Source organism: Nannobrachium achirus (assembly GCF_963921795.1).
Source record: "Nannobrachium achirus genome assembly, chromosome: 23".
Taxonomy (NCBI): Eukaryota; Metazoa; Chordata; class Actinopteri; order Myctophiformes; family Myctophidae; genus Nannobrachium; species Nannobrachium achirus.
In genome coordinates, this window is record NC_137830.1 from 39,053,754 (window position 1) to 39,074,584 (window position 20,831).

At 42.3% G+C, this 20,831-nt stretch overlaps 3 protein-coding genes across 4 annotated transcripts in view; 1 reads left to right on the forward strand and 2 right to left on the reverse strand.

Annotated features, from left to right (window-relative positions):
* The window catches only part of kmt2e (lysine (K)-specific methyltransferase 2E), a 43,928-nt gene extending 39,912 nt beyond the window's left edge, over positions 1–4,016 (reverse strand). For both annotated transcript variants that reach the window (XM_080754154.1, XM_080754153.1), the window contains exon 1: positions 3,708–4,016. The gene's annotated coding sequence lies outside the window, so the exon portion shown is untranslated. The remainder of the gene's footprint in view (positions 1–3,707) is intronic.
* A 3,842-nt stretch (positions 4,017–7,858) lies between these two features.
* ndufb2 (NADH:ubiquinone oxidoreductase subunit B2) lies at positions 7,859–12,223 on the forward strand. The gene is made up of 4 exons (XM_080754146.1): positions 7,859–8,043; positions 8,241–8,385; positions 11,358–11,461; positions 12,115–12,223. Exons 1-3 carry the CDS (start codon positions 7,958–7,960, stop codon positions 11,448–11,450), a joined length of 324 nt encoding a protein of 107 aa, XP_080610272.1. The 5' UTR covers positions 7,859–7,957; the 3' UTR covers positions 11,451–11,461; positions 12,115–12,223.
* Positions 12,224–12,351: 128 nt separating this feature from the next.
* Positions 12,352–20,831, reverse strand: part of kdm7aa (lysine (K)-specific demethylase 7Aa) — a 39,838-nt gene continuing 31,358 nt past the window's right edge. Inside the window, exons 12-18 of the mRNA XM_080754104.1 lie at positions 19,901–20,140; positions 19,077–19,201; positions 18,312–18,484; positions 17,064–17,161; positions 16,666–16,841; positions 15,541–15,941; positions 12,352–15,401 (exon numbers count right to left, since the gene is read on the reverse strand). Of these exons, the coding sequence (XP_080610230.1) occupies positions 15,313–15,401; positions 15,541–15,941; positions 16,666–16,841; positions 17,064–17,161; positions 18,312–18,484; positions 19,077–19,201; positions 19,901–20,140 (1,302 nt within the window). The 3' untranslated portion in view covers positions 12,352–15,312. The remainder of the gene's footprint in view (positions 15,402–15,540; positions 15,942–16,665; positions 16,842–17,063; positions 17,162–18,311; positions 18,485–19,076; positions 19,202–19,900; positions 20,141–20,831) is intronic.

Below are 20,831 nucleotides of genomic sequence, written 5' to 3' on the forward strand. Positions count from 1 at the left end.
ACAAGTATTTGTGTTGGACTTGTGGCAGAGATCAAGGGGGAGGGGCACATGGAGAGTAGGGGGTCTTTGTCAATGTCGGTGGACAGTCACAGCTGTCGCTTCAAAAAATTGACCCTGAAGGCCCCAACCCCAAAGGCCACAGGTACAGTCATGCACTGATCATGGTGCTTCATACCCTGTACTGTACACAACAAAATGTGAAATAGCTCTGTTTGCACAATTCTGTACCCCCTCCAACTGTATATATGTTCCCAATTTTCAACTGTTTATTATATGTTGACACTTGCTGATCATGGTGCTTCATACCCTGTACTGTACACAACAAAATGTGACATAGCTCTGTTTGCACAATTCTGTACCCCCTCCAACTGTATATATGTTCCCAATTTTCAACTGTTTATTATATGTTGACACTTGCTTTGGCAATGTAAACATGTTTTCTCATGCCAATAAAGCTCCTTTGAATTGCAAAATGTTATGACAACGCTGTGATGATTCACAAAATAAAACGTTTCCTTTACCAGTGAAAATCACTTGACATAAAAAATACCCATAGGGAAGCTTCTTGTGCTTAGGCAGGTTGCAAGTTAATAGTTATGAAGAAGCATGAAAGGAAAGATCAGTGATTTATATGTTTATTTGTATCAGGATTCTCATCAACGATCATGTTCTAATCCTGACTTTGACACACAGCTTGTTCTTATTAACTATCACATTCTTTAAGAATCTACATTTTAATATGCATTATATATCAGAGGGGATGCAATACACTCAAAACAGTAAATATAGGCTATAAACCACGTATGAGGATAGACATACACAGCAGTCATGGTTAACAGATCAATGAGCAGCACTATTGTTCTTTGAACAATTTGCATTACTTTATGTAACTCAAGAGACATTCTACTGGTGGTAAGTTGTATATTAAGAATCAAACAAAACGCGTAGTATTTTCCGATGGCCTATCAATTCATTTGTTTGTAAATTGCGTTAACAATATGACATCACCCGGTATAGAAGTAGCAATGGCTTATGTCGTGACGCAAGTTAGAGGGCTACTACAGTAGGCTATGCAATACATTCTGATAAAAAAGGGACTGTCAGCGATATCCTCTCGATCTGAAATTGCTAGGAGCATAGAGTGCCATTAAAAAAAATAAAGGTATGATTTAAGGTCTGCGTTAGTGGTGCTACTGTTAGTATTCGATAAGGACCGAAATCAAATTGTGTGTTTGGTGTGTAGTTGCGTTCCTGTGAGTGTGTCGGCGCTGCAGTCAGTTCTCCACCAGCAGGGGTGTGGAGGGCAGAACGTTGCTATTATGTTACCACAACACCCTGGTCCGGTCGCCATTTTCATAGCGCTTTTTCTAAGGACAACGAACACAATCGTGTAGCCAGGGGAGCCTCGCCAATCGCCACGGGAAGAAAATCCCCCGAGAAAAGCTATCAATGGCCTCTTTCACACATTCTTCCTTAAGTATCATTCTGCCGGTACCGTCTTATGTGTTGTTGCCGTTATGGTTTGATGTGCCACTCGTTGAACGCAAACACCAGCAAGCTAACGTGCTAGCAATAATTATGGTCGGCGATGGCCTCCGATGAAGACGCAGCGCATGCTAGACACATACGACGCCATTCATTCGGATCTTTAGTTGGATGAGGCAAACGCGAAGATAAGGATCAGATGAATATACAAGTCTTATAATTTATCCGCCATGTACGTCGTTAGTATGACGTATGATTCGGGATGGGACTATCTCTTTGGCCTGCCGGGTAGAAGAAGTATGAAGCTAACGGTAGCCACAGTGGGAGCTAACGCCATAATGCGTGGTAGGGGTATTGCTCAAGTTATACTCCGTCGTAGGGCGGTGTCGCGGCTCCAAAACAGCCGATCTCCAAGCTCACAACGCGTCGCACCGCGACGCCTTGTGAGCTTGGAGATCGGCTGTTTTCGACACCGTCGTACGACAACATATAAACCAAGCTTTAACGTTAGCTAAAGCTACGAGCAGCGCTACAGTCAGGAGTACGTTTAGTTGGTTCGTCACAACGTTGTTCGGTGCAGTGAGGTCAATGCGCGCAATAACAACAACCCAAAGCCTCTTCTTCAATGTACCTATTACTAAACACCAGCACGGATACGATCGTCTTGTGGATTTTAAAAAACGCGTTGCCGGCTCGACGTTAACCAGACTGGCTGTTTATTTCATTCACTAAAAGTTGGAAGTTACGACGCGCATGGTAGGGGAGGCAGGGGTGAGATCGCTGTGCCCAAATTGAGGATCCCCTCCCCCACGTTTGCAGCATTTGAACCACAAACACTACAGCCTGAATCTAAATTAAGTAAACGTGAAACGTCAGTCTTGTTTATAACAAAATAAAACGACGCGGTCGAGTTTCACGCGAGCTGTCAAATGTGTTTGATATACGTGGCAAGTCTACCTGTACCTGTAAATATTTTTTTGACATTATGGCGATTTGATGTAAAGCATTTAGACTACAAGGTTTTCCCTATTTAGCGTGTAGACAAATGGTTAAGACACAGTCATCTAACTTGGAGCAGATTTAAACACCATTTTGTTTACATTAAGGCTATACACAGCTCCTTGTCCTCTGGCGTTGTACAGTGGCATTGTCTGAAATGTTTCTGAACGGAAATAATGCACTGTGGTCGTGGTGAGCAGAACAAGGGGGGCTGACTGACATAATGATCATATCTAACCGAGATGTCATGTTTTCATGCCAAGGTGCTTGTACCATTGTCATAAACATGCTTGTTTGAGTGTTAAGCAGCTGTGGCTTGCACGGGGCTGGGTGTATACAAAAAATAGTAAACTTACACCGGTTAATTGGCTGAAAATAAAGCTAGTTAGTTTAACTGACAAAGCTAGATGTTTTCACCATTTCTAAACAAAACATTGAAATTCGAGCGCTATGTTGGCCATGAACGGCACCACGTCAAACGTACTGGATAATTTAGACCTGAAATGCACCCTATGGTATTTGAACAGCATCCAAACAAGGAGAATATAACCGTTTAGCACGTCTACTGTTTTAAGTCCAGTCCACTGTGTTTATCATGGGAACGAAACTGCCGCTTTCACCATAGCAGCCAAATGACAGATAACTGAACCCAAATGGAGCCCAAATTTGTTCATTCACACAACGTTTGCTTTTGCCACCATCACACTAAAAATACTGATTGCTGCTTTAGCTGGGAGTGTAAAATGGACATGGGCCCATCTTCAAACTAAGAGTTAAAACAACAGCCGGATGTGTTGTTTAACTATACTCGCAGACGAGTTTGTTTCATATGAACTATTGTAGAGCCTCTAAGTCTAAGCCATCTGATTGCTAACGTGTGACGTCTAATGTAATGCAACACACTCAGCCCTTATTCACTTATGTCAGGCTAATGGCAGCTAGCTAGTAGCATGCGCTAGCTAGCCAGCACTGTTCTGGTCGCATTACGTTAGAGCCCATCATAACCCCAACAACACCTAGTAGTAAGTTAGTTATTACAAGTTGAAGATCATTTATGATTGATTCTAGTTGATGGCATTAACTCCAGCAGCTCACTATACGGCAGGCTAATGTTGTCCTGAGACTAGCCAGCAGCATCAGCATGATCTGCTTGGCCAAGTAACAACTAAGCCAAAGTAGCTCGTATTCAGATGTAATTAACGTCCAACTGAAGGTTTACTCACCGTTTATGTCCACTGTTGAAAAGTTTAGTGAAGAATTGGGGGGAGTTGGGTGAGACCCCCGTCGCTTTTCCACACAGCCTCCACAACCAAAACAATACTTCTGTCCACACACTGCGGATCACTAACAACAGCTTTATAACGTTCGGGTGCTTGGATATGTCCCGTCAGAGATACCCTTCCTGTCAAAATCGATTCTCCGGTGTTGACGGGGATCCAGCGGGGGCTCGCGAGTCAATTCCGAACCGTTTTAAAATTGTGCCCTACCTAGGCTACGCCGACTGTTGGAAATTAGATCCCTTCTCTCTCTCTATAACCCAGTCTCTTTTCCCTTTGCAAAAATGGCGGCCCTGGCAGGACCGCCGAGACTCCGCCTCCTGCACGAGCCCCCCTCCTCCTCCTCCCGGCCACCGAGCGGAGTCCCCGCCTCCACATGCTACGGGGTTACAAGGCCCGGGTTTCAGGGGCGCCGTACCGTGGACCGTGGTCGTTCATGTTTAGGCTGATGCGTGTTCACGTTCATGTGTGTATTTTATGTTCAGTCAAGCCCAGTGTTTCTCAAACTTTCAAATTTCAAGGTCTTACCTTAATTCTGACAGTGTACTAATGGAACCAAATGGACCCGTCAGAGTTACAGACTTGTATGGGTAAATGTATACGGTTACCCCCATAAAGGAAGCCCCATAAAGGAATCCACTTTGAGAACCACTGGTCTAGGCTAGCCCTCAGCCCTGGTCCATACTCCATAGCGTTTGCGCCGCAGGAAAGGTTGCGCACACTGTCGTCTGTAGTAAATATTAAAATTACGGTTTCGCTACTCACCAAGATAAAGACGGCTTTAGGGAGTTGAAAGCCTACTTTCCTTAGTGGGAACACTTTGAGCCCTCCACCTCACTTCTAAAATACACTTTTTAGCCAGAAAAGAAAATATTTCGCCGAAAGGCAAAATCTGGTCAATGGAATCTTCTATCGGCAAGATCTGTAGAGGGCGGTGTGGAGGAGCTAAAACCTCCGGTGAAATATTTTGTTTTCTGTCCAAAAGTGTATTTTATACGTGAGGTAGGAGCTCCGAGTGTTCCCACTAAAGAAAGTAGGCTTTCAACATCAGAATTGTCTTTGTCTTGGTGAGTAGCGAATTTGTATTTTTTATTTTTACTACAGATGAGTGGCTGACTAGCCTGGCCAACCTGGCTGTGAGCACAAGGGCTAATGGGTGACATAGCGTTAAAGAGACCAGATGGACCAGAGCTATGCTTAGTCGTACGACAGTGTCGAGTGCCGAAAATAGCCGACCTACTAGCTCACAGCTGAGCTTGTAGATCGGCTATTTTCGACACGCGGCACCGTCGCATGGCGAATTATAAACCAGGGAGTCTCTGTTGTCTGTTTGCAAATAATGTCAGTGTCACTGTGGTGGGCAATATCTGATGCCCTACCCATATTTATGTTTTGTGACGACATAATTATCATTATACAAGTAGCTTGATTTCAGTACAGTTTTGTTGTTAGGGAATTGTAAAACCAGAAACCACAGATACCTGTGTGTGCAACAAGTTATGTTAAAATAGCATATTACACTGTAATAGGCTATTTTAACATAACGTGTAATAATTACAGACTATATAAAGAGTTAATTATGTGCAAAGCCTATTAAATCTAGCGTCCCTGTGAAGTGGCTTACAGCAAGGAACATTCTGTCAGTAACTTTTGGGTCTGGTTTGAACAACGAAATGTTTTATTTTATGAAAATTGTTCTTTTTTTCTTCAGTGTTTCATCTAGGAGTGGAAAACGGTAGTCTTTTTGATTATCAAAATGAATGTGAACACAGTATATTTTGAATCCACCTAGAGCTCATTGCCAGGGCACCTAAATCTGCTATCCTACTCGGTACTAGGTAGTAAGCTCTTATGTAACCCCTTACACAAGAGAGCAATGTTTTTCTTATTGAACTGACGTTTGGAGGGGGCTTGCAGTCTATAAACCACCGACCAACAAGAGAAAATCATATGATAAAATATGGACAAACGCAAGGGGAGAAACTAGGCTGCTGAAATCTGCACATCATCACTGGTGGTCATGCATGCAACTGTACAAAGTACAAACCCATTATGTACACAAAATAAACAAATAATTAAACCAAAACAAGCCTGGGTGGGTGGTGATGGCTGGAATTATTTCAGACCAATAGGCCTATTCGACATTGAAACAAATACTTAATCTAAGATTGTAGCAGGTTTGTTTTTAGTTTAAATCGTCTGCCGCTGCTGTACTGTAGAAGAAATCCCTTTTGACATCATCTGCTGAGATGTGTGTGTGTGTGTGTGTGTGTGTGTGTGTGTGTGTGTGTGTGTGTGTGTGTGTGTGTGTGTGTGTGTGTGTGTGTGTGTGTGTGTGTGTGTGTGTGTGTGTGTGTGAGTGAGCTCTATTCACATCACTTGTTCCCTTCAGCAGCGCTGCTGAGGTCGAGTCGACCCTCCCCCACACGCTGATCCGTCTCTAAACCGCATCCCCTCGCGCACGCGCACTTTCAACCTCTATCCTACTACACTAGTACGCTGCCGTTTGCCGTCAGGTTAGAAATATTTTTTTGGACGGAGATTAGATGGACAGAGAAGGCATAAAGACCTTCCTTCGCACATAAAGACCACGGTCGGAAACGCAGCAGCATTTTTCTAAGGGCAGAGGATATTATGGCCATGGTGGTTTGTTTTTTGTTTTGGCTTAAGACTAGCCGACTTTAGTCTAGGTTTATTTGGGATACGATGGGTGATCATATCAACAGTTATGTAGTCATTCTGCCGTATGGACAACATAGCCCTAAAACCGAATTGATTGACGCATGATTTTTTTTTTAAATAAAGAAATGGTTGGCTTCTGATGACATCATTTGGATAGAATTTGTGGGCGGGTTCTGAGCTGCGAGGGGAGAGGGGCGCAACCGGAGATCTGTGAGTGTGGAGCAGCTCAGAAGAGAGACGCCATTAGATAACGGTGTAGAACATTAGCGCACATTTCATGCGAAAAGCTAAATCATACTTTATATTTGTCAGGTTATACCAACACGAAGATTTTCAAGTGAGAGGATGCCCCCACCCGCCCATTTCACCTCCTAAAAAGCAACATCATTACGTCTTGTCTTGGAGGAAACTATTAACAAATGTAGCAGTCGGGTAGAAGATGGCGTCGAAATCGACAGTCGTACGCGGCAAGCAGCGCGTTCGTGGGCGGCGGCGCGCCGCGCACCTCTCACAGAACTGAAGAGTCTTATCTCTTTAGTGTTTCCTCTGACAGAATTTTTTTTTAATGTAAATTCTTAAAGCAGTTTAACTGAGATTAAGTCAAGACTTTATATATTTTTTTCCTTTCTTTTCTTTACTTTTATTTTAACATGTGTATTCCTTCATTGGGAATTTATACACATTCTGTAACTGTTCTTAAGTTATTAAAACAACACTGTCTCTCGTTTGTTTCACTTGTCAATTCACATTCTAGTACCATAAGCACTTTGAAGTCTCATTGCCACGATTCCATTGGAATGTCAGTGTTTCCCCTAAAAGGGCGTAATAACATTAGAAACATGTTATAAACAAATGAACACAAGTACACAACCAATCAAATGGCCCCTTGAAAGCCCGTTCATAAGAATTTATCACTTGGCTTTTGGCCCCCTCTAGTGGAAGAAATAGGGAGAACAATTGAATGTTGTTATATAACTAATAAACAATCTTGAATGACAGCATTTAATACATAACACAATTAGGCTAATGTTTTCACATAAGTACACATATTCCACAGATTATTGTCATATCCCCCCGTTCCGTTCCCATCTATGAGCCAAATTGTATCATTAACAAGTTTGGAGATATACGAGTTTTATTTAATTTTTGGACAGTAATCTGATACAAAAAAAATGAGCCTTGCCAAAAACAGTGCTATTTGTGGATTACTTTGTATTATGTGCATTGTTAAAAATACAAAATAAATAAAAGCTTCTCTAATTTGACCACACGGGGGCGTAGTTTCACCAAAGTATGTATTCTTTACGTTTCTAAACAGCTCTGGGGCGTCAAAACCTCCACGGCCAATCGGAACAGAAGACACTGGCTGGTCCTTGTTAATTGACCAATCATAGTTCTGGTTGCATTGGGGGGCATTTATTGACAAGGGGAAGGTGACATTAGGACGGTTCACTCACTCGTTTTCACAAAAAACGTTTGAAGGAATATAGTTCCACACACAAAAACACACCATCATGGCGTCTTTAGGACGGGCCGCAGGAGTTCTTCGAGCTGGGACGCAACTCTTCCGACGTGGGCCACAAAAAATAGTAACCAGAAGGTAAGTGTTTCCATTAAAGCTATCATTAGCATGTTAGCATGCTGTGATCTTAAGGCTTAAGCTCACAGCAAAATATAACTGGACTATTACACTAGACTAGACCATCAAGCGTAAATGATCATTCTTATGTACTACTACAGTCACACCTCACATGTTCTTATTGTGTAATAACAATATTGTTGTATGCTTTATGCCAGAGCTGGCGGTGGACCACACATAGAGCCCCAGTACAGGGAATATCCACAGCTGACCAAGCACCAGAAGTTCCAGTCAGAACTCCTTAGTGGTGCTATGTGGTTCTGGATCCTTTGGCACTGCTGGCATGATCCTGACGCCGTGCTGGTGAGTACACCGTTAAGACAGAGTGAGATCATAGAAGACCATAACATTCTCTAATACACTATTAGTCTATGTTTATTGTGTTGATGCTGTGTGTGTCAGTGTATATGTCAGCTCAATGGCCTCAAAAGTCTAGTATCTCCCCCAGTCCATAGGGATATCCCTTTGGTCTGATGGTTAAGATTGGACTTTCAAGTGGGATACCTTGGTTCCAATCCCGGGTGTTACATATACACTGTACAAACATTCCACTTCCACTAAATGTGTTGTTGAGATAAGATGGATGTCTGTTCATCTTCAGAATGGCAAAGAAAGGTGATTCAAGTTACTTTGAATGTGGCATATGGTTGTTGGTGCAAAATGGGCTGGTCTCAAGTATTTTCAGAAACTGATGCTCTACTGGGATTTTCCACACACAACCATCACTAGGGTTTACACATCATAGCCCTAGAATGGCTGTGATCTTACACATTTCATGTATTCCAAAGGAAGGCACACAGCCATATATCAGTTATATCCGTGCATGATGCAGACTGATCTCTGTGGGATAAATCTCCTCCACACTGTTGTGTACTCACCCAATAATTAATTCCTAAGACTGGGAGTCAGGTATTGTCCTCTAGTTTCATATCCATTTGAAAGGTCTGGCAGAAAACGTGGGTTTAGTCAAATATCTCCACTTTTCTACGAAATTCACACAAACGACATTCTCTGTCAGCGTCGGGCCCGACCTGAAATTACTGCTGGACTAACATATGAAAACTTCCTTTGGGAACAGTATTTTTGGGAAGCGCAAATGTATGGGGAACTCAATTTACAGGTACGTTGCGATTGCTGTGGGGTAATTAATCACACCACCTGCCAATTGTGTGCCCCATAAATCTTTGTGCTTCCCAAAAGAAGTTTTGATATGTTCATTCCGGCACTCATTCTGGGTCCCTCGCCTAGAGAGAATGTCATCCGTGTGCAGCTAGTGGAAAAGTGGAGATATTCAATCAATTCAATAGTCAATTGAAATCAATTACAATAGTGCCAAACCTCAAATAAAATGTTTGTGTCCAACATTTGTCATAACATATGGATAATATTATATTGTTTCTTGAGGCACTACACTGTTCTCTCTGCATTCTATTATTATTATTATTGTAAGTTACTCTGGATAAGAGTGTCAGCTAAATGCCATATAGAAGTAAGCCATTTACCACGAGAGGGAGTGGGTTGTTGGCTGATTTACCACTGTTTCAGGGTTGCCTCGTGCCACAACCCTGAAACCCTGAAAGCCCACGACCCTCGAATGGTAAATTGCTTTTCTACCACTTCTACCATATAAATGAAAGAAAACAGTTGTAACTTGCAATGTTACAATTGGTCCATGAGCCAACTCTGTTTTAAGCCAATCAGAATCCAGTATAGTACTGCAGACAGACAACATTTAGCTGCTCCTATTCATGGACTGCTATAGTGTATGTATACTACACTATATTCTGGTAGAGATGCCCTTTCCTTTTTTCCTTTGTCAAATCATTATTGGAATTTATCGTGTTACTATTACTGCTGCTGCAATGTCAGGACCCAATTTACTTACTAGAAGTACAGAGGTGGTTTGCTCTAATGTCATGGTCGTTTTCTGATGCCTCTGGTTGTGGTTGACCTCTAAAAGTTGCAATTATTCCTTCCATTGGAGGATCTAAGAAGTCTTATCTGAAATTACTAACTCACCAATATTGCACCTCTACAGACAGCTTGGGGTTTTTGATGTAAGCCTTTGTTTCACAAATACACTGTTGTGTTAAGTGCTCTTTGCTGTGTTTTACACCGGCATTACCTGTGTGCTCATCACCAGGCTTGTGGGCAGAGTTGTTTAGGGGAGTGCTCGTTTTACAGAACTCAACGTCCTGCTCACCATTAAATTACACAAGCTGGTTGTATTGACTATACAATCAAGACTTTTTTATCTCACAAAGAGGGTGTCTATGGAACCTTTACCGCAGTGTTTCTCAAATAGGGGTACTGTAAGGGGTACGTGAGAAGAACTAGACAATGGGAATATGTATTTCACTGTTATGGTTAATGATAAAACATTGACAGACTGTGAACCTGCTCATCTGTACATTCTTAAACCAAATTACATCAATAACTTGACTGATGCAACTGTTTGCAGTTATGCAATTTTATTTTTAACATATTGGCATTGGAACTGTACTTTTGATGTACATATTTTGTAAGCAAAAGGCTGTAGTCGGGGGAGAGGTACATGGCTTCAGAAAACAGTAAAAGGGCGTACTGCAGCCAAAAAAAGTTTGAGAACCACTGCTCTACCGCAAGCAAGCTAGGCTGATCTATACATTGTTATATTGGTAACATGTAATTAGGTCGAACTCCCTTTAGTCCGACCACCTAACCTTAACCCTAACCTCAGTAAAACTATGCCTAAACCTAATCCTATTCCTAACCTCAGTCGACCCAACGGGAGTTCGACCTATGGGGCAGTCCCCCGTTAGGTAAAATGTAGAGTGAATTCCCTCTATCTAAGGCAGGGCTCTTCAACGTTTTCAGGCCAAGGACCCCTTAGTTGAGAGAGAGATGAAGCAGGGACCCCCACAAGCTTCTCATAGATTCCATATAGTTTCATCGTTTGACAGCACAATCATCATTGTATTTTGGATTCATGTCGATTGGTTTTCAGATATTTAACCACTTGAGCCGTCATTACACAATAAACTTGACATTTTACTCTGTACTTAGTCTGCTCTTTTTCCCCTCTACACCAAACCTCTATAATAAAATAGCCGATCTACAAGCTCACAACGCCTCGCAGCGTGAGGCGTTGTGAGCTTGTAGATCTGCTATTTTTGGCTATATCTTGGCTATATCTTTAAATTTATACATGTTGTGACTCTGTATTGACTGATTTACCTTAACGTTTTGTTTGTAAATTAAGCTGACATACTTTATCGCTTTCATATCCTTCCCAGGGTCACTTCCCGTGGCCTGATGCCTCCGCATGGACAGATGAGGAACTAGGGATCCCACCAGATGATGCTGAGGAAGAGGAAGATGACGAGTAAAGTCCCAGAAGGTGACCTTTTCCTCTTAAAGCAGGGGTCTTCAACATTTTCAGGCCAAGGACCCCTTAGTTGAGAGAGAGATGAAGCAAGGAGTCAGGGACCCCCACAACCTTTTCATAGATTCCATATAGTTTAATCGTCTGACAGAAGTGTATTTTGTATTCATGTCAATTTGTTTTCAGATATTTAACCACTTGAACTGTCAATACTTAATAAACTACTTAAAAAATAATTGACCTTTCACTCTGTACTCTTCTCCGGTCTACACCAAACCTCTTTGCACTGCAACCTAACTATTAAAACATCCATGCATGCTTCATTACTTTTAAATGCATACCGTAAATGGGCAATGGACGCCATAACGAGTCTTGTATTCCAGTTAGCAATGCACTAGGATAGGTGGTGTATCAAAAACAATTGGCATGGAATTATACCATTCTATGCTTTATTTTTGCTACGCTGCCTGTCTTTGGGCATTGCACATAGACTCGTTATTGTGCTGAATGATTGTTATAAAATGGAAATTGGGTAAATATTCGGGAAAGGTTTTTGGAAATTCATTGGTAAATATGTGAGGGAACCCAATTTGTAGTTGCTAGAGTATGCACTGTTTAATATTTTAGTTATGCATTACATCTATTTAGTTTTCAATTGTCATTTACAGATCACTCCCTGTCTGGGTTCCAGGGTGCCGTGGACGTCCTTCTGGAATTCGTCAGAAGTCGCTGAAAGGCGGTGTTGTACATAGACCAATAAAATTGAGTTTATTCCAATTTGTCTCCATTCTTCATGAGTATTAATTACCACTGTACAAAAATCTAAAAAGTTACTTGAGGCCTAATTTAACCATTTAAAAAAAAGGTACAAAAAATTGTTTTCATACATTTTATTTACAGGCATTTTTTTAAATGCAGAAACGATATGCAATGCATTAAGTAACAGTGTCACAGTTAGCCAGTGTTTTGTATACTTAAAAATCATAAGCTTCTAAATCTGAAAACAAACCATTCCAAGAATCAGCACACAACACAAATGCAAAGAGATCTGCATATAAAAGCAACAGGGACCAGATCCTGTACAATGAACACTACAACAAAACCCTGCCTGCAGGCTAGCTCCTGTGTTTTCAATGACTGGACATGCAAATGTAGTGTAAAATCAAGGAGGAAATCAGTCTGGCAATGTAATTAATACTTATTTTATGTATGATGTGAAGGGGGTACAATACATAATACTAACAGTGGGTTGTGTCATGATTAAGTGAAATACCTCATTGGGAATTGGATCACAATCACTCAATGGTCATGTACACTTCATGACAACCTGAGCAAAGCTTTAGAAGTCCGACACCGTTCAAAGGGTGGTGTTAAAGCTACTTGGCAACAGTGAGCTTCTCACTTGGGTGAACTGTCTTGTAGACTTGCCTAAATGAGGGTGTCACAGACTAACAGCTGAAGAATTTGATAGGTTAACTTGGTAATTACAGCTTATCCTACAGACCTAATCAGCTTAAAGACCACAATTACTAAAAGAACTTCTTGACTGATTGAAAAAGAACAGCACTAATAAGCAACTGTAAATGTGATATGAATGTAAGTTGGAAGAACATGCTGCCTGGGTCCATGATGTGGCTGGTGTTTAATCAAAAGGTCATGTCCAAGGCATCAATCCCTGAGAGTGAAGAACTGCACATCCCAAGCTATACACACACACACATCTCACATCAGCACCACATCATTGGAATCATTAAAAAAATACTCAATCATCCCACTGAAATGCCTCAATTTACATATCCCACCTCAGATTACGACTACTTTGGATAGACCACAGTGGCTCAAAGCACTTTTTGCTTCCCCCCCCCCCCCCCTCTTTTTACTAAATGAAAAAGTGGCACTAGCTGAAAGAGCTCAGGCGTAGATATGCAAGTTGACATTTCTCTGCATTAAACCAAACCTATTCTGTGTCAGCAAATAGCCCTAAACCTCTGGCTACCAAGAGAGGAGGAAACCCAGAAAAGAGGACAAGTAAACACAGAATCTACTCAACTATGGATGGGGGAAGTAAAGAGTCGTGACAGAACAGAAGGTGAGGAAAATATTTGTAGGCAAATTGCAACACGATAGATCATGATCACATGATATCTAAAACATATCCACATTTACAATAAGTATGAGAATAGAGATAAAAAAACAACAAAAACAAGCCCCTATGAAGGAAAATACCCAGAATAGCTGAGTTCTAGGGTCAAAATATAATAAAATCATTCTCTTTCAATTAATAAATACATCATTCAGAATAAAAAATAACATCACAAGATAAAATAAGAAATAAATTAAGCAGGATATGAGTCGTTCCTCAACATCAATCTTTAGACCATATGTGGGACTCATTTTCCTATTCTAAACATCTTACCGAGAGGCAGCACTTCCAGTGTTGGATTCCCTTTAGCCAGAGAGAGACTGCTCTGATATTATATACTGCCATTTAACACGTCAATATGTAAATGTTTCAAGGTGAATAATCTTATTAAGTCGAATGAACTGCATAATAATTTGAATTGTTAATATCTTAATACAATTCTCCAGTGATCCAAACATATACAAATGGATAGCGCCCCTTAACCCCCCACAAAGCGTTTTTATTCTCTAGTTTATTCACTCAGTAGGATTAATATATTTTCTATATTTTAGGTCTGTAATAGATCGGTTTACCATGGTATGGTTTCTAAACACTGGAGTAAAACAGACCTATACTTTAATTTATTATGGCGTAGTAAAGTTCCAAATTTCCATCGATAAATGAAACTCTAGGAATGTTGTATGTTGCTGAAACCCTAATTGACATGTTCAAAACAACATGGATTGGGGCTTTTGGGTATAAAAAAACTATTAAGGGAAAAAAGCACAAAAAGTGCTGCCTCCCACTTTTTCCTCTCAAAGTCATTATTGCTGGTGTGATTGAGATAAACAAAGGGGAAGAGGGGACCGGGGAGGGTGCGTGGTGAGTGGTGACCATACTAACAGTAAGCACCATTATGAAACCTCAGTTCATCTCCAATTCCTTAGCACCTTGCAGGTTTTTCTTTTCTCCTTCCCCCTCCATGGGCCCGAGGGGGACCCTCTGAGAGAAACAGACACCAGCCAAAAAGAGCCAGTTGTTTCATCGACAGCGTCTCAACCTATCGGAAGCCTACCTCATTTGACTTGCTGGTCCAGCATATTCGGTTTGCCACAGACAGCCATGGAGGGAGGAGTCGGTTGGGAAGAAAAAGCTTGAAATGAGTCGAGAAAACGGATGCGGTTTTTCGGCATCAAAAAGCGGCAGGTGGTCCTTTGCGTTTTGCCAGCGAAGCAAGCGATGTTACCGTCTCGCACTTCCTGCTACATTTCCTTAACCCATCAGAATGCCCAGCGGCGCTGTAAGCCTAATTCATGCTTTGTCACATGATGGTGGCGTAGTCTGTCGCATGTTGAAAGCAAACATGTTGCTTTTATCACTTTAAGTTATTTTTGACACGCAACACTGTCCTACAACAAAGCATTGATTAAGCTTTACTCTGCATTTCCCTGCAGAAGAATTCATTTTAACATGCTCATCTGGAGTTCCCTTTTTAAGTTTAATTTCTTTATTTTTAGTGTGCTTGTAGTGAAGCCGTGCACTTTGCTTAACGTGAATCCAATACCCTGTCTCCACAGTGAGTCTTTTCTTCCGCGTGTCCCGAGTTTGTCATTTAGGGTCACCACCAGGCAGTATTTATTTTCTTTGTTTTTCCTGTCTGCTGCACAAAAAGTGTCTAGAAACAATTGTACAGACGTTCATCCATATTCTGGATCTCTACATCCGCCTGTTATCTTCTTGAGTGCTACACAAAGACCCGATTGTGTCTGTTGAGTTTTAGGATCTTCCCCAGTCTCTGCTTTGCTGTGGCCATCCCTTTTTTGGGCCGCTTGCCTGAAAAGAAAAAAAAAGAAGAAGACTGCAAATCAACGGCTGTGATATCAACAGGTTACTGCTAAGGAGACTAGAAAGACCACACAAAATAAAAAGAAACTGAGCTAAAAATGTATAGAAAAATGTTAAGTCTACAAACCTTTTGTGGCCTGATTGCTGATGGGAGGGGGGTTGGGGGAGTGCCTCTTCGAGGGGTGCAGTGGAGGAGATAGCGATGGGTCACAGTACTGGTAATCTGTCTCTGGGCTGGCATTGTGGCATTGGCTCAGAGGGCTGGGGGCCCCGAGGCAGAGTCCCTGATTGTCCCAGGCCTCACTGCTGCTGTTTCCTTGGCTGTCCATGGGGCTCTTGTCCCCCTGGTGCAGTCGCGAGTGCTGCGCCTGCTGCCTCTCCTCCTCCGACGGCAAGCGCTGGCCAGGGCTGGACCACCAGGGCTCCTGGGAGGTGACGCCCTCCTCTGGCTTGGAGGGGCACAGCAGGCCGGCCATGGACAGCATCCCCTGAATGGCATCTTCTGTGGTGGGTGAGGTAGGACGTTCTCTGTGGGGGGACATGGGAACAAGCTCACTTCCTGCCGTGCAGTTGCCCTAGCAGCTTTGCGATTTCTGTACTTCATACATATAATAAAGCTATGAGTGAGCTTCAATTGTAATTCAATAACAACTGGGTCAGTATTATGAGGTTGCCTGAACATGAGGCTATAACTATGACAATTATCTTCGAGCTCTGAAATGAGGATTGACGTGGAAATCCTACTTAATTTATGGACTCCATGTCTAAAAGTCGAGCAGAATTGAAACTCCAAGAACTAAAGAGTAGTTGCGAGGAATTGAAACTCGAAGAACAGCAAACCTAATAAAGATAATAGAAAACATGTATTTACAGCACTGTAACAGTCACACACACAAATGCATACAGTACGTCCTACACCAAGACAGACTGACTCCCTCTCCCTGACTGTCCGCTTATAATTGGCGAAAGAAAAACCATAAAACATTTGCACTCCTCTACTAAGCTGTGTGAATCGTAAAACAAAGGCCCACTCTTCTGTTGGCAGCTGTGTGACCTTCAACCTGTAGCTACTCCCTGGATTAAGCAGATAACAGACTAATCCAGTTTCTCATGCAGTTCATAGCTTTTAAAGAAAACAAACTCATCGATGCCAAGCAACATAATATAACAACAACATTTCGCCTCGTCAGTATGCCATCATGGAGCTAAAGGAAATGCCCCCATACTGTATGATGTTATTCTGCGTATTTACCGTTTGAGTGGTTTGTGTTTGTGCCTGAGGTTCTGGCCAGACGGGTCCAGCTCTAAGGTGTGGAGTGAGTCTCTCTTTTGGGCCTGCTTTTCCGCCTCTTCCTGGGAGCTCCCCGAATCCTCCTCCGAAGAGGAAGATGATGATGATGATGATGACGACGAAGACGATGCTTTCCGCTATGTTGGCCAAAATGTGTCGGTAAAGATGAGGGTTGAAGATGATGGAGCGTGAGTGAATAGGGGAGAGGAGAGGGGTGATGATGATAATACAAAGATATTGATAACCTTGTGGGAGACAATACGTCTGGGAAATATTACAGAACAGCAGGTGATGTGTTCATCAGTGTACACTATGGCACTGCCTAAAAATCCCATGATACAAGTATAGCGGACGGTTACCTCTATGTGAGAATCACTGTCTGACGACTCCCCATCAGACACACTCGAGTGTCCCGAGACTTCTTCCCTGAGTTCAGTCTTCACTCTCTCCAGACCCCCTGAGGAAAGCAACAGGAAACCATGAGCCACACAGACTGCAAGTACGATGCCGACTCCAAATCTGTTGAATGCATAATGGTTGTCTATTCTAGGCCCGCTTTTTGACCATTTTAGAACCATTGCATTGTTGTGATGCCAATGGTCTTATTGGGGAAGCCAACTTGATTTCTGTTGAAACTGACTACAGTACTTTGGTTTTCAACCAGTGGTCCTTGAGGGGGTTCCAGGTGGTTCCCAGCTAAATGATGGAGAGTTGGTAAAGGTAACCAAATGGACCCTTATAGATATTCAACTCAATGGATTTGGTTTCATTTTACGCTCTCAAGAGTTTAAGTATTGTTAAACATCTGCATCACATAATTTACTAGTAAGACACCTCAGGGCGACATGCGACCTCGCCCTCAGTTATTCATTACTGAGATGTGTCACATCGAGATGCATTGTGAGCTTGTAGATCGGCTATTTTCAAATAGCCGAAATGTATATAAGGCTGTAATCTCTCAAGAACAGATGTAGTACTACACTAGGAGCAAAACGGAGAGGGCACCGTCTTTCCCTTTTCTTTGATGATGGCTAGCCAGATTGATGAGGCTGAAGTGGTTGTAGCATGTTTTGTAATAACTATTAGAATCTACAAAGTAGACTAACTAGTAACTAAAGTTTTCAAATAATTGTAGTGGAGTAAAAGTAAAACTTTGCCTCCGAGATGTAGTGGAGGAGAAGTAAAAGTATCGTAAATCGGAACTACACAAGTAAAAATACCTTAAAATTGTATTGGGGGTAGAGAGCTCTAGTGATTATATATGAGCTGGAGGGGAGCGATTTACATTATATTAGCCTATTAATTATTGTTTGGTGAGGAGGGGAGGACTTGCATTATATTAGGCTATTAATTATTGTTTTGTGCAGTGCTTCTCAACCACTGTGCCTGGGGACCTTTGGTGTGCCCCTGAGAAGGGTCAAGTGTGCCCCTTGAAACTGCTTGAAAGCCAGTATTGTATTTATCATTTTAAACATTATTTAAACTAGTGAAAACAGCCGATCTACAAGCACACAACGTCTCACGGTGTGAGGCGTTTTTGACATTAATACGGCCCTGCCTCAAATTATTTTACAGAATATGGTGGTCATAGGTCAGTGTTGACTTACTGAGGTGTGTGGGCTTCTCCCCTCCCGTGTGGTGCTGCTCCTGGCAGGGCTGGGACCCCTCCTCCTCCTCCAGCTTTATCTCTTTGCAAATCGTTGCTAGCCTATGACCTTCCGATGAGCTTTCACCCTCCGTCTTCACCGGACTGGTCCCCGTGCCAGGCTGCCTCACATCTCTGCACACAAACACACAGGTTATTGATTTGGAGAGAGAGAGAGAGAGTGAGAGAGTGTGTGTGCGTGTGTGTGTGTGTGTGTGTGTGTGTGTGTGTGTGTGTGTGTGTGTGAGAGAGATGTGTCGTTCATGAGTGATTCGTTCATAAGAAGGATCACAGCACGCTTTCGTTCACCCCTCCGCCTCCAGTGGTGGAAAAAGTACTAAAGTAGAAGTATCAAGTTACAAGTAAAAGTCTGGAATTCAAAATGTACGTTGAGTAAAAGTACAAAAGTATTGGTATCAAAAAGTACCAAAGTGGAAAGTACTCAATATGCAGAATGTCCTATTTGAAGTTTCCAAATGTATAAAAATCTTTTGAAAATAAGCTCACAATGCGTCGCGAAGCGACACATTATGAGCTTGTAGATCTGCTATTTTTTAAGGGCCAAAATGTATACCTAGGGCTGAAGTGGTCTTACTCGCGCCACTGAATGGTGAACATGAACAAATCATTTGAACTGATCATTGCCGTGAAAGTGAACAAAATGTTTCGTTCACTGAAATGAATGGCTTTGCCCAGCACTAGTGTCTGCAGAGACGGGCACTCTCACCGGATGATTCTGCCATTGACCATCAGTAACCGCAGGTGATTGTCGTCTAGACTCTCTGCGGCAGCGGCAGACGCCGTGGACACCTTGTTGAGCTTCCCATGGACCTTGGCACAGAACGCTGGGTCCTGAGTGGTACAGCATAGGTTGTGCATGTTAGTTTGTGTTATTAGCAAATTATTTGTACAGTACTGTGTATTTTAACAGTTCTGGTTAGATCTTAGCCTGCTGCAAAAAAACAACAACAACATTATCATACAGCAGTGTTTCCAAAACATTGGGTCAGGACCCATTTTTGGCTCAAAAGTCTTCCACAAATTTAAAAAATAAAGCACTTTTCTTTCAGAAATATTTTTAATTAAAAGGTTAGGTCTCATATGTCAGTGTTTCTTTTCAGGCCACGACCCCCAAAATAATCATATTGTAACTGGGGACCCCCCACCCTGACGAGCACTAAGAGTTCAGGCATTACATTTTGTATAACACGGTTCTATTGTGAAAATAGCAGATCTACATGCTCACAACGCCTCGCAACTGCTATTTTCACAATTTCTGCAAATAATATTTGACAATTTGGTCAATGTTTAATTTGTCATTTTAGAGGTATTAAAAAGTCCTTAAATTGTCACTTTAGAAATGTGCAGATACCCTCTATACACTTAAATGTTATGTTTGTTTGTTTTTCTGTTGAGTGAGAAAACAATGTTGCACATTAAGTTAATCATCTGGGGACCCCCCAAAATAATTTGGGGACCCCGCCTGGGTGGACGCCAACCCACAGGTTGAGAACCTCTGTCATAACATAGGTTTTTTTCAGAGACGCTCACCTCATCCAGAGGTCCCACCTCCAGCCTCCTCAGCACCTCTCTGGTGTGCTGCTCCAAGATGTCCAGGTTGGAGGGCTCCTGCTGCTGCTCCCTCAGCCGCCGCGCCGCCCGGCGTGCCCGCCGCGCCTGGCATAGCTTGTCCAGTGAGGAGCGCGTGACCAGGCAGCCCCCCGGCTCCACCGCCACGCCAGCTACAATTCCCTGAGATTTCACTGGTTTGACACCGCTGCCCGACTCCTCCTGGCGAATAGAAACGGTTGCAAACGACCACATCGGAGCAGTCGTGAGTAAGTCTTATAACCACTTTCAACTTGGCATCCCTAGTCTGGTCATTATAGATGAAAACGTTTCATTCTCAAAGAATGTCAACATTTTCCAAAGTAGCAGGATCACCTATTTTCACTATTCCTCGCATAGACCTTTTTTCCAGAGTGCTGCCGTGTAGCTGCAGTGTCAAATACGCACGCGCGCGCGTGCGCGCACACGCACGCACGCACGCACGCACGCTGCTTGACAACGCAGTTATGGTTGCCGCTCTGAGAAATCGGTCTAGGGCAAGGGGTTCTCAAACATTTTAATTCCGCGACCCCATTTTATGGGGGAAATTCTTTGGCAACCCCACACTTTATTTATAAAATTAGTTCAATTTCAAAGTGGAACTAAAGAATATCTTAAGCATAAGTTGTTGGCCTTGAATATGAATATTTATTTACAAAATGAAATCTTGACGATTTGTGGCCATCAAAACAGTAATAAAAGCAATGACAGTGTGTCTGTACACACATTTTTAAACCGTGGTATATTAGACAAAATCTGTTGCCAGAACCATTCATAAATAAATAAAATGCATTCAAATAGCTTTGTTGCAGTTTTAACAACAGTTTTCTGACCTGGAAAAGCTTTTAGTCTACTTGCCAGCCCATAGAGCCCC